General features: G+C 41.9%; 2 protein-coding genes across 6 annotated transcripts in view; one reads left to right on the top strand and one right to left on the bottom strand.

The window, feature by feature from the left end:
* Positions 1–815: 815 nt before the first annotated feature.
* On the bottom strand, positions 816–4,191 carry LOC129456273 (gastrula zinc finger protein XlCGF52.1-like). Its single transcript, XM_055222097.1, has 3 exons — positions 3,955–4,191; positions 3,449–3,569; positions 816–2,388 (listed from the first exon to the last, which is right to left on the bottom strand). The coding sequence occupies exons 1-3, from the start codon at positions 4,139–4,141 to the stop codon at positions 1,494–1,496; spliced, it is 1,203 nt and encodes a 400-aa protein (XP_055078072.1). The 5' UTR covers positions 4,142–4,191; the 3' UTR covers positions 816–1,493.
* Positions 4,192–4,554: 363 nt separating this feature from the next.
* Positions 4,555–17,865, top strand: part of LOC117371523 (gastrula zinc finger protein xLCGF3.1-like) — a 60,051-nt gene continuing 46,740 nt past the window's right edge. The window contains exons 1-5 of one of the 5 annotated variants that reach the window (XM_033967223.2): positions 11,667–11,912; positions 13,026–13,146; positions 13,369–13,655; positions 14,556–14,676; positions 15,803–17,761. In XM_033967223.2, coding sequence (XP_033823114.2) covers positions 13,034–13,146; positions 13,369–13,655; positions 14,556–14,676; positions 15,803–16,493 — 1,212 coding nt within the window. In that variant the 5' untranslated portion in view covers positions 11,667–11,912; positions 13,026–13,033 and the 3' untranslated portion in view covers positions 16,494–17,761. Of the gene's footprint in view, positions 4,813–5,651; positions 5,773–6,202; positions 7,056–11,666; positions 11,913–13,025; positions 13,147–13,368; positions 13,656–14,555; positions 14,677–15,802; positions 17,762–17,865 lie in introns of those variants that run through there. The other 4 variants (XM_055222093.1, XM_055222094.1, XM_055222096.1 and 1 more) reach the window with 4 other exon arrangements.

Here is a 17,865-nt window from a genome sequence, read left to right as displayed (position 1 = left end):
CTCATCAAACACAGACACTACACTGGGCTTGTTTGAACCAGATGATGCTCTCAAAATGGCTAATTTGTTATAAGCTTATTATAACCATACGCTGGGACATATGTTAATTATTTTGACAGCTTTTGATCCCAGATATGTCCTGATGCCGCTGTCTCATTTTGGAGATAATAAAAAAGACTAGGATGTGTTTGTTAAAGTGCAAGGTGTAGATTTTGGACCTTTGCATATTTTGATTCAAAATGGCCACCTTCACGTTGCAGATACAGTCTGGTCCCTATAAATGTTTTTGCTCGGGCTCTAATACAAATACAAATTTCATTTAAGTGTGACAAATATTTTTCACCTCCCACTGACTTTGAGGCCTGGCCATGTTAATGTGGATGTAGCCCGGGCATCGGCTCCATTCCATTTTAACTGTGCAGGGGGCACTGGAGAGCCACTTTTAAAGGTACAAGTTTACCACAAACATGGTCAAAGTAACCCCTCAAATCATATGAAATGTACTTTTTACTTTTCAGTCCAGTTAAAAATGTAGTGGATTAGAAAGTACAGACACTACTCTTAAATGTACTGAAGTAAAAGTATAAAGTATATACTGTAAAATGTACTTAAGTCATTTTTTTGGTATCTGTACTTTACTACTTGTACTTGCTTACCTTCCACCACTGCATAAATGTATGTGAGTGCGTTGCTATAGTTACACATGAATGGAAATATATGACTCATTTATTTATATTGATAACTATTGTTGTAAACTATTGGTCTTAAATACTATGATTATATTCAGATGCAGTGCAATAGGAGGCTGCAGGGTTCAATGCAATCAAATATTTATTATGTGATCTCCGCCTTTAACACACTGCAAACACTGTGCTCAGACCCTCTACTTTGGGCTGAACATTTTACAAACTGCTCCACAGAGGAAAAAAAGGGTAAATTAGAACCAGAGAGCACATGAGGCTTGTGCTGTGAATCTGCCCTGGCTACTGTTTCATGTCATATTCAAAATCTTATTGTCTTTAAACGCATGCACTCTGTAGGTCCTCTTTGAACGTGTGCACTCTATGGGTCCTCTTTGAACGTGTGCACTCTGTGGGTCCTCTTTATCTGAGGGAGTTACTGCAGTCCTATACTCCACCCAGAGCTCTGAGGTCAGAAGTTAGCTCCTGCTGCTGTGCCCAAAGACCAGTGGTGACAGAGCCTTTACTACTCTGTTACTATGTAATAGCGCCGCCTGTCAAATGCTCCTCTGTAGAGCAGTTTAAGACTAGACTGAGCACCCACTTCTTCTCCCTGGCATTTAATATCACACAGGATATACAGGTGTTTTATTGTTCTTTTCCTGTGCATTGCGTCATCTGTATATTTGTTATTTATCTATTTTTTACTTTTATGTGAAGCACTTAGGTCAGCTGGAGTGGTTTTAAATGTGCTGTAGAAATAAACTTGAATTGAAATGCTCCAAGATGTGGGCATTTTGTTTTTAGTTTTTTTTACAGGTCGACAGCTGCCTGTGCTTTGTCTATATGTGCACGTTTATGTGCATCTAGATTATGTTTACGAGCAAATGTTTTCTCACAGACTGAACAGCTATAAGGTCTTTCTCCTGTGTGTGTCATCATATGGCGGTTTAGAGCTCCACTATGAATAAACCCTTTTTGACAAACTGAACAGCTGAAAGGTCTCTCATCTGTGTGTGTTAGTCTGTGGTATTTTAGTGCAGACAGTTGTTTAAATGACTTCTCACAGACTGAACAGCTGTAAGGTCTTTCCCCTGTGTGTATTCTTTCATGTGCATCCAGACTATATTTGTGGGAGAATTTTTTCTTACAGATTAAACAGCTAAATGTTTTTTCTTTGTTGTGTATTTTTTTGTGTCCATATAAATTACAGGCTCTGATGAATGTTTTATTACAAACTGAACAGCTGTAAGGTCGCTCTCCTGTGTGTATTCTAAAGTGTGATTCTAAATTCTGTTTGGACACATATCTCTTATTACAAACAGGACACTGGTGTTTCCTCCACTCAGCTTCTTCAGCTGTTTCTGGGTGAACTCTCATGTGTCTCTGTAAAATGTCTTTCCTCCCAAATGTGCTTTTACAAACAGAGCACTGGTGTTGGTTGGCCTCAGCTCCTTCGACTATTCCTGACAGGTCTTGGACTTGGTTGTATTGGTCTTCATCATCTGAACAGCTGAAAATACCTGTCCAGTCTTCATCATTGTCAGTGTAAGAGCATTGCTCCGTGTGTCCCTCAGTCTCTGAGTGTAAATGTGGCTCTGTACTGATGTCCTCTCCGTGTGTTTCCTCTCTGGGTTCAGGTTGTCTTTGTTGAAGCAGTGAGGACTTTTCTGTCTTCACACATGCAGTACTGGACTCAGGGGCACACCTGAAAATCAAAAACACTATCAGAATAGTTCCATATAGGACACAGCAAAGGTTATCTAGGTAAAACAGATTTATCTATGTTAAATAAACCAAATTAGTTCAACAACTAACATGTCGATTCAATCAGGAACATTCCTGGAACTAAAGAGAAGAGCAGTCCTGATGCCACAGTACAGAAAAATTACTGGCCCATCTCAGATATGTCTTTTAACATATTTACTAACCAACTTTCTCCTGATAAGGACAGGGATTATTTTGTTGAAATTGGTCATCGTCTCAAATCACATGACCTGTGGGGTACCCCAGGGGTCAACTCTGGGATCCCTTTTGTTCAATATCTACATACATCTACTACAATAATATGTCCTAACACAACTATGCAGATGACACTCAGATCTATGTCTCAATGGCAGCAGGTGAATATGGACCAGTGGATTCAGTCTGGCAATTAGTCGTCTCCCATAGTATAATTAGGTGTAACGACGCACCGAGACAGCTTTTTCAGTTCCATACTATGGCTTTAAGTATCTGTCAACCCGAAATCAACCGATACCAGAGCAGAGACCTAACCACGTTCAGTATGCCAGTCATCTGAAGTGTGGACTGACCCAGTTCTCATTTTTTTTCCCCCTGTGTGCTTGTGCGTTGTGTGGGGATTGGGACAGGGCCTTAGATTTTAATACATCTGTGACAGAAAAATCCAGTACTCGAGCTTTAAAGAGGCTGGGTTTCTAAGGTCTTCTTTCTTTTATTATATTCACCAAACAATGTATAAAATTAATGAATTAGTTTCTATGTTGTTTTATCGCTCTGAGTCCCCCTCCTCTCGCTGCCCTTACTGTTAACGTAAGGAGGGTTTGAAGAGTGTCTGGGGCAGATCAAACATTAATCAAACATGGTTGACATCTAAACCTCTTCAGACATGTTTTTGATGAGGGAACAACATTATGACATGGGACAAAGCTCCAAAAAGTTGATTTTGCAGGATAGCCCCTCTTTAACTTGGGTTATTTGCGACATTTGTCAGTAACAGTGGAAGTGTGTAAATGCTTGAGGCCTACACCGGCAGCTGCTCCTCCTCCTGTTTGAGGAGCTGTTCCTCTGGCTCCTCTTTAATCTGTGGAGTCTCTTGGACTTCCTGGTTCAGACCTGGACGAGGACTCAGGTAGGGCATCTGGACAGCTGTAAGAGAGAAGGGGAAACTACACTTGAAAGAAACTACACATTTTAGATGAGGCTTTTGTTGTGTGAGAAAACTGAGCTATAATTTTACATTAAAGAAAATTATTTAAAAAATAAAAGTTTCAGATAACTGTATTTAAATGATCATAAAATACTGTCAATGTCACTGAAGCCTAATATCAGCTGTAAATAACATCTGCAAATCACATGTTTATGAAATTAACTGTCTCCATGGAAGCGGCCGCTGCAGTTTTATCTCTGACCAACAGGGGGACGCCCGTCCCTGGACAAAATGCAGAGTTTTTAACAAAGTCCCGGTTCCTTCACTTTTCTGTCAGCGCAGGTTTAGTCTTTATAAAGTAACCTTCACAGTGAAGAGACTGACCCGCCCTGAGGAGGCCTCCTGGCCCCAGAGCCTCCAGCAGCTCCTGGTTCCTCTGGTTCTCCTCTTTGGAGCGACACAGTTCCTCCTCATACTCCGCTATCGTTCTTTCAAACAGCGCAAATATGTCTTCAGCTGCCGCAGTCAGCCGCTCCTTCACCAGAGCTCTCAGAGTGCGGCTTTTACACATTTTCACTCAGTGTTTTTAGCTTTAGCTCCGAGCTAACCACCACGAGACACACCGGAATAGCTGTTTTGCGCATGCGCGAGTTATACTTACAGCCGCCACAGATTGGTCATTGACTTTGGCTGTTGTTCATTAAATAAGACAAACCGTCTAAAGAAACGTATTAATAACATGAATGGTTCCTCTCCTAAAGGAGCCGTGAGGAACACCAGCTCTTTCTCCTCAGTTCTGTCTAACTCAGGACTGTTCATAGAGCGCTATTTATGACAATGGCGCACACCAGGGTTTATTTATGGAGCTCGAAGCTCGTGGCCTTTGTGCTCACTGTAGTATTTATGAACATGATGTAAATCCTCAGATAATCAGACGGAGGCAGCAGAGCGCCTCGGTGGCGTCTGCCAGAACTGAAGAAGAAGAAGAAGAAGAAAAACAATAGCCTTTGTTCCGGTGTGTCTCGTGGTGGTTAGCTCGGAGCTAAAGCTAAAAACACTGAGTGAAAATGTGTAAAAGCCGCACTCTGAGAGCTCTGGTGAAGGAGCGGCTGACTGCGGCAGCTGAAGACATATTTGCGCTGTTTGAAAGAACGATAGCGGAGTATGAGGAGGAACTGTGTCGCTCCAAAGAGGAGAACCAGAGGAACCAGGAGCTGCTGGAGGCTCTGGGCCTCAGCTCGGGTCAGTCTCTCCTCACACACACACTTTAGAAAAAATGTAGAATTTTCCATTTTTGTCATGATATGAAGCAGGACACGATGTAATTTTTCACGGACTGAGTTTATTCCACTCGCAGCGTCACAGGAGCTCATTTAAACCGACTTTTACCAACTCCCTCAGTGTACTGCTCTCTAGTGGTCAGACTAGTGTAGTACGGCAGCTACATAGGGACCAGTCTCAAACAGTTAAAGATGAGTTTAGTCAGTCTGACGCTGCAGTGAAGGCCCTTCTTTTGTCCCACACTGGTTAAAACAAACCTCCTGAATGACCTCAGGTTCATCAGAAGAACAAGACCAAACTGAAACATTTAAGAAGATTATTGTTCAAAATCACATATTGTCTCAATAGTTTTTGATCTCTGAATTATAGTTTTGTGAAGACACTTGTAGAAAGTAGTGTGACAGTTTGGGTGATTCAGCAGAGACTGTGAGGCCCTTTGCTTTGAGGATGTTTGTAACTCACATTATAAAAAGAAGCACTCGCAGAAGTCTAAGCAGAAACTCCGTAGTTGAGTTTCTGAGAGGAAACTACTGCATGATTATCTCCATCTAACTCCCCACTCCTGCATCTAAAGACACAGCTCTGCTCTGGACCTGCGGCTCTCTACCTCCATCTCACTCACTACAATAAGAACGATTGTCTTACAGAGTGCTCTTACTCTCACCCGCTCATCAACACTGAGCACAGCACCTAAAAGGCTGCAGTACAACTAAAAATGGGACAGGAGGTGCTAACACAACATAAGTCTCATCTAAAATGTGTAGTCTGTTTGACATGTAGTGTCCTGTTCTCTCCTGCAGGTGTCCAGATGCCCTCCCGCAGTTCTGGCTCAGGTCTGAACCAGGAAATCCCAGAGACTCAACAGAATAAAGAGGAGCCAGAGGAACAGCGCCTCAAACAGGAGGAGGAGCAGCTGCCAGTGTAGGCCTCAAACATTTACACACTTCTAACTCATGTTTCCTCACACAGATGCTCTGTGAACACTGCACAGGTCTGAAGTACAGGGATAAGATAAGATATGCCTTTATAAGTCCCACAGTGAGGAAATTCCAGTATTGCACCGCACAATTAAAGAACAGAAGGAAAATGGTACATGCAATAAAACAAGATAATAGATAAATAGCTTAAAATAATTAAAAAAAATTGACTTAAAAATAAACTAAAAATGGACTCTAATATAACATCTCCGTAAAGTGACTTGAGTATTGCACAGTATAGCACGTTTATACAGACTATACACCAGAGGGACACATTCAGTCATTTCCTCTGCAGGGACATTATATAACATAGATAACTGCAGCCTCTGCTGTGTCTTTTTTGGAACCATTCTAATTCTGTTTTTGATTTTCAGGTGTGTCCCAGAGTCCAGTGCTGTCTGTGTGAAGACAGAAGAGTCCTCACTGCTTCAAAAAAGACAACATGAACCCAGAGAGGAAACACAGGGAGAAGACATCAGCACAGAGCCACATTTACACTCAGAGACTGGGGGACACACGGAGCACTGCTCTTACACTGACAATAATGAAGACTGGACAACTCCTTTCAGCTGTTCAGCTACACAGATGGGGACAGAGGCTGATGGAGACCTCTACAATCAAGTCCAGATCAGAGCCACAAGCTCCACTGCATCAAACTCAGGTTTATCCCCCATATACAAGTCTGCACCAGAGACCAGTGTCACTGTGAACTACGGAGACATGTCAGGAACAGCTGAAGGAGCTGAGGACAAGAAACACCTGTGTCCTTTTTGTAGATTGCCATTTGGGACTGAAAAGAGTTTAGAAAGACACATGAGAATTCACACAAGAGTGAAAGTGCACAGCTGTTCAGATTGTCAGAAAACGTTTGCCCGTAAATATAATCTAGATGCACATAGAAGAGTCCATACAGGGGAAAGACCATTCAGCTGCTCATTGTGTGATAAATCATTTAAACAAATGACTGCACTAACGTACCACAGACAAACACATACAGATGAGAAACCTTTCAGCTGTTCAATTTGTAAAAGATCTTTTACCCGCAAATCCACTCTAAAAGTCCATAAAAGAATACACACAGGAGAGAAACCTTACAGCTGTTCAATTTGTGGGAAGTTATTTTCTCAGTTGAATGCACTAAATTATCATAGAAAAGTACATTCAGGAGAGAGGCCTTTCAGCAGCTCAGAGTGTGTCTGAAGCTGCTGTGTTCATCTGACGTTGGACGTTCTAAAGATTTGCTCTTTTTACCGTATCAGCTATCAGCCTTAAAGCTCCAGCAAAGGGCGATATTTAGGTTGGGCTGACCTGCTGTCTAAAGAATATGCATAAAACTATATTTGAACATTTGAGGACATGATTACAGCTCTCTTAGATTGTGGTAAAAATGGCTGTGGGTGAGTTTTTAGTAAATTACATATTGGCCCAAAAATATCTGCCGTAGTTTCTCTGGATTCTGAACAATCAATGGCATCAGCCATGAAAAAAACTCGATCTCTAGTTAAAATGATGTTTGAACCTGGTTTATGGTAAGTCTCTCTATGTCCTGGGCCGAGTGTCAAAATAAAATAATAAAAATAACTCCCAAAATAATAAAAGTTGTGCATCTTCTCTGTCTCCACCATTGAAATAAGGAAAGGATTTTTATAGCTTTTGGAAATAGCTTTAGCTTGTTCAATGATAAAGTGTAGTATTTATTTTTGTTCATACTACAGGAGAAAAGAAACCACAATGCACAGAGTAGTGTGCAATGACAAGGAGGCAAGGAGATAAGGAGTCAATCATGCAAGCAACGAAGGAATAAAGGACATATAAGGATACAAGGAAGGAAGGAGGCAACGATATAAGGAAGCAATGGTACAAGGAGGTAAGGAAGAAAAGACACATGAAAGCAAGGATGGAAGGACACAAGGATACAAAGATGCAAGAAAGGAAGGACGCAAGGCTACAAGAAGGCAAGGAAGGAAGGACACGAGGATACAAAGAAGGACGCGAGGATTCAAGAAGGTAAGGATGCAAGGAACGAAAGACACAAGGATATAAGAAAGCAAGGAAGGAAGGATGGGAGGAGGCAAGGTTGGAAGGACACAAAGAAGGGAGGATGAAGGAACCAAGGATGCAAAAAGCAAGGATGCTAAGAGGTAAGGAAGCAAGGGCGCAAGTACATAAGGAAGCTAGGATACAAGCATTGAAGGAATAAAGGACATATCAGAATCAGAATCCTTTTATTGCCATCGTTTGTGAACACAGTTCACAAACTAGGAACTTATTTTGGTGATAAAGTGCAACATAAAACATTAAACACACTGAATAAATACAAATACAAATAAGGGCATGCACGAAGTTTAAAAAAAAGATATGCTTGAAAATCAAATAAAATACTTAAAGGTAGAAAATATATACAACAGCAGCATCAGAACAACAGTGCAAAGATGACTTATTAAAGTGGCCGGTGTTATAAAGTGTCCAGTTTTGTGCAAATATTATAAAGTGTTCATGAGGCAAACAGCAGAGGGGAAGAAACTGTTCTTATGACGAGAGGTTCTGGTCCCAATGGACCGTAGCCTCCTGCCAGAGGGAAGTGGCTCAAATAGTCCATGTCCAGGGTGAGAGGTGTCAGCTGCTATACGGCCTGCTCGCCCCCGAGTCCTGGAGACGTACAGGTCCTGTAGAGATGGAAGGCTGCAGCCAATCACCTTCTCAGCAGAGCGCACACTGCGCTGCAGTCTCTGTCTGTCCCTGGCAGTGGCCCCAGCGAACCACACAGTGATGGAGGAGGTGAGGATGGACTCAATGATGGCCGTGTAAAACGGCACCATCATCTGGACCGCAGGTAGAACATCCTGTGCTGGGCTTTCTTGATGAGGGAGCTGATGGTCGGCTCCCACTTGAGATCCTGGGTGATGCAGGTGCCCAGGAAGTGGAAAGAGTCCACAGTGGTGATGGGAGAGTCCGTCAGGGTGTATAAGGATACAAGAACATAAGGAAGCAATGATACAAGGAGGCAAGGAAAAAAAGACACATGGAAGCAAGGATACACTGAGGTAAGGATGGAAGGACACAAGGATGGAAGGACATGAGGCTACAAGGAGGCAAGGAAGGAAGGACGTGAGGATACAAAGTGGCTTGGAAGGATGCAAGGAAGGGTTGGGGGTTAGGGTCAGACAGTGGACAGGGAGCTGTGGGTGTCATGTTAAACACTTCATAAACACAAGGTGGACTCTTCTGCATTTACAAAGTTGATGTTGGACTCTGAAATCCTAAATTACACTTTCAAAACCAAACATCTACACTTAAAGAAACTTAACTCTTTTTGGTTCTTAATTCCTTGCAACATTTTTATGAAAATCTGAGGTCTACACTTTATAATGAAAGGTAATTTTAGTGTAAACATACTGCCAATCAAACTATCTCACGTTCATCGGCTCTAACTGCACAAAGATATTTTCACCTCACAAGTACAATATGGAACTAACAAATGTGTTCTAAAGGGACAAAACTTTCGCTCCATCCTTCATGGCTTGAGAAATGTTTCGAAGCTTTTCATTGGCTCATAGTCTTTCAGTGTGTCATTGGCTCATGTTGTTTCAGTTCATTCTGAACCAATAACAGCTTGACAGGTTTGACAGATTTGAGTTGTTTGGCGCCATACCAGCTGTTTTGCGTCATTATGCTTCAGAATGGGGTTGTGAGGAGATAGAGATTTGGAGAGTGAGAATATTTTGGAAAGTTTCATGGCGAGTAACACTAATAAGCGACTTTCTATAGTTTGGGATCATTTTGATCTCATACAATCTGTAACGTAGGCTGGCCGTTAGCGGCAGGATGTGCGACAGAAGACAGCAGCACGGGTGTGGTCCACAATTTTTTTTATTTCTTTCTCCCATCAATTATCAAAGTGCAAGGTGCCTTGTGCAAATGGAGGTCAGAGGAGCAGCATCATCTCCAGCAGCAGAACCTGGTTTGATGGTTGCAGGCGCCTTTTATCCTGTTTCTCTAACTGGACTAAACTACTATTAATTAATAGGGGTATAAACCTACCCATAAACCTATAACCCAAATCAACATTATACATATTAAAATACATAAACCCTAAAACCAAACACCAAATATACTTAAAACCCATAAACCATTTAAAACTGCCCAACATGTCTCCCCTACACCTCCCCCGCCTTGGTCCCGCCCTGGAACCTTTTTAAGGGAGCTTGTTTGCCTGGGGACCTCTTTGACACCTGGACACAAGGACAAGGAGGTGGAGAGTTAAAACATTTTTAAAACACTTTCACTAAAAACACTACAAAGTGCAGAACACACAAACACTTAACCATTCTCAAACAAACATTGCACTAATATTGCACATATCCAATGTATTAATTAGCTGTTAATTTTGTCCTCTTTCCCCTCCAGGACACGCAGCTTCAATTAAAGTGCCCTGTGCCACCAGATCTTAAACTGGGTAAAAGCAGACAAATTAAATAAACATTTTTAAATCCTTTTGTGCAATTCTTTTTTTTACAGTGCAAATAATGTTTAAAGTGCTGTGTGCTATTAAAGTGTACGTGCAATTTAAAGTGCTTATAGTGTAAGGTGCTATTAATCTAGTAACAAACTTGGCTGTTTGTTACATAACCAAATAAGGTATAATGCAGTTTATGGCATACATTTTATGTTTCCATGTTTGATTTGTATTATTCATTTTTAAATGCATCTCAAAATTACAATTGCTTGTAGGTGCGGTGTTTGCTCTGCACACAAGAGTTCTCTTACAGCAACAACACGTCATAAATGCTGAGACACTTGCATAGCAGGCATCAAGACAATCATACCCAGCAAACCAGTGACCCTGTCAATACTGGAAATCCTGACAGTAAGCTAAATATATATGTATATATACTGTATATATGTATGTGTGTGTCTATTTATTGTGGATGCTGTGTATCATATTCATATAGTAACTTTTCTCCCACACAGTGTCCAGAAAACAGATGCTGGATGAGACATTGGTGGATATGACAGTCAAAGATAGTTTTTTTATCGCTGAGGATGAAGGCTTACAAAATTGTATTAAAATCCTGGACCCATCATACTCCATTCCAAGCCGCAAAACTGTAAAGGCAATGGTGGAAGCAAGGTACACTGTAACCAAAGAGAATGCCTTGGCAGAAATTAAGCAGACTTCAGCTGTTAGTTTGACTGCTCCCTTGTGGACATCAGTCATCATGGATGTGTACATTGGTGTCACTTGCCATTAGAGAGATTGTAAAATGAAAGAGTGATAAGTCTGCCATAAAAGGTTTGTATGTTCTGAATCTTGGAGAGAAGGAGCCACAGCCACAGGCTCATATCCCATTGTTCTATATCAGTTAAAACAGGATTTCTTCACCTAAAACACCCCAGATTACAGGAAATTACGTTTATTTTATCAAACATTTCATGGGGGACAACCCCCCTCACATGTTGCTTGGCCTCTGTTACTTTTGTAATAATCTTATTGGTCCCTCAGCTCATACAATTATGCAAAAAGCTTTGCTAAACATACCTAAAAGTCATTCCTAAAGGAGTAAACTATTTGCTTATTTACCACTTACTTGGGCACGTGGATAAGTTCATTTTAGGTGATGTGCAAAAATGCCCTTTGGCTGAGCCCCTCAAAATGTCCTTTTGAGTTATTATTGTTTAGAACTACTCAAGTCAGAGTTAAGTTCTGTCTTAGACCTGGTTTAGTCCTTGTTTAGTTCTGCTGATGTAAAGTGTTCTTTATCCACATTTTCAAACACTGTCACACTCCAGTCCTGTAGGTGGCGTCGTCACCGGAGTAGACTTGAAACTCGCGCATGCGCAGAATAGCTGTTGTTCCGGTGGCCTTGGCTCGTGGTGGTTAGCTCGGAGCTAAAGCTAAAAACACTGAGTCAAAATATGTAAAATCCGGAGAGCTCTGGACTGCGGCAGCTGAAGACATATTTGCGCTGTTTGAAAGAACCATAGCGGAGTATGAGGAGGAACTGTGTCGCTCCAAAGAGGAGAACCAGAGGAACCAGGAGCTGCTGGAGGCTCTGAGCCCGAGAGTCGTGCTGCTCAGAGCGGGTGAGTCCTCACGCACACACTGGACACAAATCTATATGTTTTACATTTAAAATTTCATTTAAATAAGAGTTTACCGCGGCTCAGTAAATTCTCATTTTAAAACACTGATCGAGTTTACTGTGTCTACCAACTTTTGTTATTCTCTTCGTTTTTTTTAAACAAATATTACTAATACTAATACAGATATACTACAAATATTCTTAGTACTGCTGCTTTCACTGGAGCTTTAACATTGAGGAGGAGCAGGAGACCTGGAGGAGCAGGAGACCTGGAGGAGCAGGAGACCTGGAGGAGCAGGAGACCTGGAGGAGCAGGAGACCTGGAGGAGCAGGAGACCTGGAGGAGGTGCTGTAAGCGCCTTGGAGTTTATAGACATAGATTAGCATCGTAGATTTGCTACATTAAAGTAAAATGAAGGTCTGTTCCACTTTGTGGAAATGGATGTAGCCGGGTGGATTTTGTAGAGCAACCAGCAGATGGCAGTGGATTAAAAACTGTAAAGGTTTCCCAGCAGTCTTTGGTCTTCCACTTCCACCTGCTGCTGTCTGCTCTGTCCTCCACGCTGGCCTGTCCTCAATGATGTCCTGTCCTCAACGATGTCCTGTCCTCCATGATGCTTTAGGACATTCAATTCCAACATTTAGTTGAAATAATTTAAATGAACGTGAATCCACCTGGAGCTCAGGCAGCGGCGCAAAGGGGAAATCTGTGCTGTCCACCACAGCTTACCCGTACACAGCCATGTGCACATGACATACACATGCAATGGTCTTAAAGGTTTATTACTTCTCTGACAAACTTTAGCTGCTCTGAGCTGCTTTTAATCAGTTCATGTTGTCCATGTGGATCGACCAATCACAGTTCTTGCGTTTGGGAAAACCGATCAAACTTGACTGTGAGTGTTCAGCCCTTTGAATCAGGTCTACAGTGAATAACTCTCTGAATAGGCTTGTGTTTGCCATCTTTACAGGCTGATGACAAACGTGAAGATTTAAAACCGTAAATGAACTGTTTTATGTATATGCTGATCAAGACTTCCTCATGCAGACGCAGGACGTACTCAAATAAAATGTGTAGTCTGTTTGACATGTAGTTTCCCGTTCTTTGCTGCAGGTGTCCAGATGCCCTCCCTGAGTCCTGGTTCCGACCTGGACCAGGAAATCCCAGGGACTCCACAGATTAAAGAGGAGCCAGAGGAACAGAGCGTCAAACAGGAGGAGGAGCAGCTGCCAGTGTAGGCCTGAAGCATTTACACACTTCTAACTAATGTTTCCTCAGACAGATGCTCTGTGAACACTGCAGAGGTCTGAACTACAGGGTTAGCACGTTTATACAGACTATACACCACAGAGACACATTCAGTCATTTCCTCTGCAGGGACATTATATGACATAGATAACTGCAGCCTCTGCTGTGTCCTATTTGGAACTTTTCTAATAGTGTTTTTGATTTTCAGGTGTGTCCCAGAGTCCAGTGTTGTCTGTGTGAAGACAGAAGACTCCTCACTGCTTCAAAAAAGACAACCTGAACCCAAAGAGGAAACACGGGGAGAAGACATCAGCACAGAGCCACATTTACACTCAGAGACTGAGGGACACGCGGTGCACTGCTCTTACACTGACAATGAGGACGACTGGACAGCTCCTTTCAGCTGTTCAGCTGCACAGATGGAGACAGAGGCTGATGGAGACCACTACAATCAAGTCCAGATCAGAGCCACAAGCTCCACTGCACCAAACTCCGGTCTGTCCCCCAAATACAAGTCTGCACCAGAGACCAGTGTCACTGTGAACTACGGGGATATGTCAGAAAGAAACACCAGTGTGTTTTTTGTAAAGTGACATTTGAGATTCAACAGGTATTAGAAAGATACATGAGAGCTCACAGAGGAGTGAAAGTTTATAGCTGTTCAGATCAGCAGAAAACGTTTTCATGTAAATACAATTTAGATGCACACAGACAAATACATGCAGGCCAGAAACCAAGCCATTTACCTAGTTGTCTTCACTAAGGTACCACAGACTAATACACAGGAGAGAAACCTTACAGCTGTTCAGTCTGTAAGAAATAATTTTCCTAATTGACTGCGCTAAATTAACAGAAAGACACAAACCTTACAGCTGTTCAGTTTGTCTAAAAGGATTTATTCACAGTGGAGGTCTAAAATGCTGTATTATAACACACTCAGGAGAAATACCATACAGCTGTTTAACCTGTGAGAAAACATTTGCTCGTAAATATAGTGTAGATGCATATAAATGTGCACATACAGAGGAAACACCTGTAGAAAAAAAACTATGAAAACAAAATGGCCACATCTTTTAACGTGTGTGAAACTCTAACATGAACTTAATCCATATCTGGACTTTAAATATTGTGACTGATCTAATTATGAATTATTTTCCTTCCCCGTAATGCCACTTTCACATGCAACAAGTCACGTTGCGTCAGACACCAGGGGGGTGGATGCTTGAAAATTTGCTGTTTTCTGCTCTTACACTCAAACATTCATCAACGACACAGAGCACAGCATCTAAAACGCCGCAGTACAACTAAAAATGGGATGGGAAATGCTAACACAACATAAGCCTTATCTAAAATGTGTAGTCTGTTTGACATGTAGTTTCCCGTTTTCTTCTGCAGGTGTCCAGATGCCCTCCCTGAATCCTGGTCCAGGTCTGAAGCAGGAAATCCCAGAGACTCAACAGAATAAAGAGGAGCCAGGGGAACAGGGCATCAAACAGGAGGAGGAGCAGCTGCCAGTGTAGGCCTGAAGCATTTACACACTTCTAACTCATGTTTCCTCACACAGATGCTCTGTGAACACTGCACAGGTCTAAACTACGGGGTTAGCACGTTTATACAGACTATACACCAGAGAGACACATTCAGTCATTTCCTCTGCAGGGACATTATATATATAGTGTATTATATATATATATATATATATATATATATATATATATATATATATATATATATATATATATATATATATACACACACATATACACATACACTAGATAACTGCAGCCTCTGCTGTGTCCTTTTTGGAACTATTCTAATAGTAAAAGACGAAGTTTAAATCTGTGAATTGGGCAAATTATTGTAGGAGTGAAGACGTTTGGCTGCTCATCCAAGCCACTTCCTCAGTTCTGGTCAGACTACTGCTGGACACTGTCATATATCTGTCTGAAGGATGGAGGTAACTACACTGAAACTGTAAATAGCTATTGTCTCCAGTTTCAGCCTTAACGACCCTATTCAATCTTTCATGGCCCTCCTGCTGTTCTCTTTTGTTTCTTTTTGTTTGCTTTGGGTCTGAGGATGGAATCTTTAAGGAAGGATTGTCTTTCCTAACAAAAATAGTCTGAAAAACTTCAGAGAATTTTCAGACGGTATGAGATTCCATTCTATTTCAAACCTACAAACACTTTAAGACAGAAACTGGTTCACCCAAAGGACAAAGCCCTGAGCCATAAAAAAAGTAATGTGGTCTGCTCCATTCAGCATAGTGAAGAGTGCAGTGAGCGTTACATTGGAGAAACTAAACAGCTGCTCCTTAAGAGAACATACAAACACTGTTGAGAGAGCTTCTCTGGACCCCAGTCTGCTGTACATCTGCATCTCAAAGACACTAACTCCCCCTTCCACTCCTTTGAAGATAGTGAGGTTCAGATTTTAGATCCTCCCTTTAGACAGATATGAAGCATTGTCTGCCAGCAATCTGACCAGAACTGAAGAAGTGACTTGGATGACCAGCCAAACGTCTTCACTCCTACAACAATTTATCCAGTTGACAGATTTAACGTCTGCTTTTACAGTGGATCAGACCTGGAAAACTAAGAGATTACACAGACAACTATTATAATAGTGTTTTTGATTTTCAGATGTGTCCCAGAATCCAGTGCTGTCTGTGTGAAGACAGAAGAATCCTCACTTCTTCAACAAAGACAACCTGAACTTAGAGAGGAAACACAGGGAGAAGACATCAGCACAAAGCCACATTTACACTCAGAGACTGAGGGATACACAGAGCACTGCTCTCACACTGACAATGATGAAGACTGGACAGCTCCTTTCAGCTGTTCAGATGATGAAGACCACTACAACCAAGTCCAGATCAGAGCCACAAGCTCCACTGCACCAAACTCAGGTCTATCCCCCAAATACAAGTCTGCACCAGAGACCAGTGTCACTGTGAACTACGGGGATATGTCAGGAACAGCCGATGGAGCTGAGGACAAGAAACACCAGTGTCCTTTTTGTAGTAAGACTTTAGTGAGAAAAGATGGTTTAGAAAGACACATGAGAATTCACACAGGCGAGAAACCTTTCAGCTGTTCAGTTTGTCAGAAAACATTTGCTCGTAAATATAATCTAGATGCACATAGAAGAGTCCATACAGGAGAGAAACCATTCAGCTGTTCAGTCTGTGAGAAGTCATTTACTGAATTGTCTTCATTAAGGTACCACAGATTAACACATACAGATGAGAGACCTTTCAGCTGTTCAGTATGTAAAAAAAACCTTTTCCAACAAATGTACTCTAAAAGTCCATCAGCGAATACACACCGGTGAGAAACCTTACAGCTGTTCAATCTGTGGGAAGTCATTTTCCCAATTGACTGCATTAAATTATCACAGAAAAACACACTCAAAGACCTTTCAGCTGTTCAAAGTGTAAAAAAGGGGTTTATGAACCGTGGGGCTTTAAAAGACTGTATATATAAATGGACAGAGATAACCTGCTAGCATAGACTGTTTATATAAATGGACATGGCTAACTGCTAGGCGCTGCGTTCCAAACAGGAAGTGATCATGGGTGCACTTCCAGCTCCATCGACTCTGGCTCCAATTCACTTTCTGTGTAAAAACTGTGTCCTCTCTCTGTAACTGCTACTGTCAGACTCATCATTTTGGTCTTAAATGTTCATATAAACCCGCACTTCATAATCCTTGGGTTTTTATTTCACTATTGTGTCTGTAAATCAAGTTATGAACATTAATAACAGACAAATCAGTTGCCTTCTTTCCCCGAGGTCACTCCTGCTAGCGTTAACAACAGGTTTGATTGACAGCATTGCGATGTGCCCGTTCCCTGCCAAACCAGTGGTGTGGGCGGGAAGGGGCGTTACCATCAACAGCCTCTCTCCTGATTGGTTCTTTGGTTGCTATGATACTCACGGTCCGAATTCCAAATATGAAACTCTGTTCCAAATTGCCCCCTAAAACCGCTAGCTTCATTTGGAACTGAATACTGTGGGCGACGTCACACTCAGTCACTTCTTTATACAGTCTGATGAAAACACACGGGGTAAAAAACATTCAGCTGTTTACAGGCAGATGTTCTCTTATATATTAGAGTTAGTCACACAGAGCATATTAATGTGTGTGTTTGGGTCAGAGAGTGGACAGAAGGAATTGTTCTTATTGCTGACTGAATGTAATTGCCTTGTATAATTTCTTTCTGTAAATCGGGGGCTGCAGGTGGAAAGTGTCTCTTAATCTGGTGAAGATCATCTCTGTTTTTATGAGTTTAATGTCTCTGGATATTGTCCCTTCAAATGAACACTAAACAACTAAAAGTGTTCAGAGTGTGAAGGACTAAAGGGGAGAGTGAGGAGGGGCGGGGTCTGGAGGAGTAAAGGGGAGAGTCTGAGGGGAGGAGGAGGGGCGGGGTCCTGACGGTAATCAGGGCAGTGTTGTGAAATGTCACCAACTACCTATCATCATTATCATCTGAGGTGAAGTATGGAGTGTGCTGTAAAATGTAAGTCCTCACATTTCACTGTAAACTGCTGCCCCCCATTTGGATGTTTCTATTAAAACAGCCTGTGGTTTAATGGAGCCAAACGAATCGGGTTATAAACGTTAGCAGACGCTCGAGGAGGGGGTCGGAGCCGTGGGAGGATTTTCAGAGCAACTCAGTCTGATTCACCGTTAAAAATAA

Source organism: Periophthalmus magnuspinnatus, chromosome 5 (assembly GCF_009829125.3).
Source record: "Periophthalmus magnuspinnatus isolate fPerMag1 chromosome 5, fPerMag1.2.pri, whole genome shotgun sequence".
Classification (NCBI taxonomy): Eukaryota; Metazoa; Chordata; class Actinopteri; order Gobiiformes; family Gobiidae; genus Periophthalmus; species Periophthalmus magnuspinnatus.
This window is presented reverse-complemented; position numbering and strand designations above follow the sequence as displayed.

Bases quoted from the DNA above. Each gene is read 5' to 3' on its own strand.
- LOC129456273 (XM_055222097.1), bottom strand. From the start codon at position 4,141: ATGTGTAAAAGCCGCACTCTGAGAGCTCTGGTGAAGGAGCGGCTGACT. The intron at 3,570-3,954 runs GTCAGTCTCTTC...TCTCTCTTACAG, and splicing joins AGGAGGCCTCCTCAGGGCGG to CTGTCCAGATGCCCTACCTG. The intron at 2,389-3,448 runs GTAGGCCTCAAG...TTTGATTTTCAG, and splicing joins GAGGAGGAGCAGCTGCCGGT to GTGTGCCCCTGAGTCCAGTA.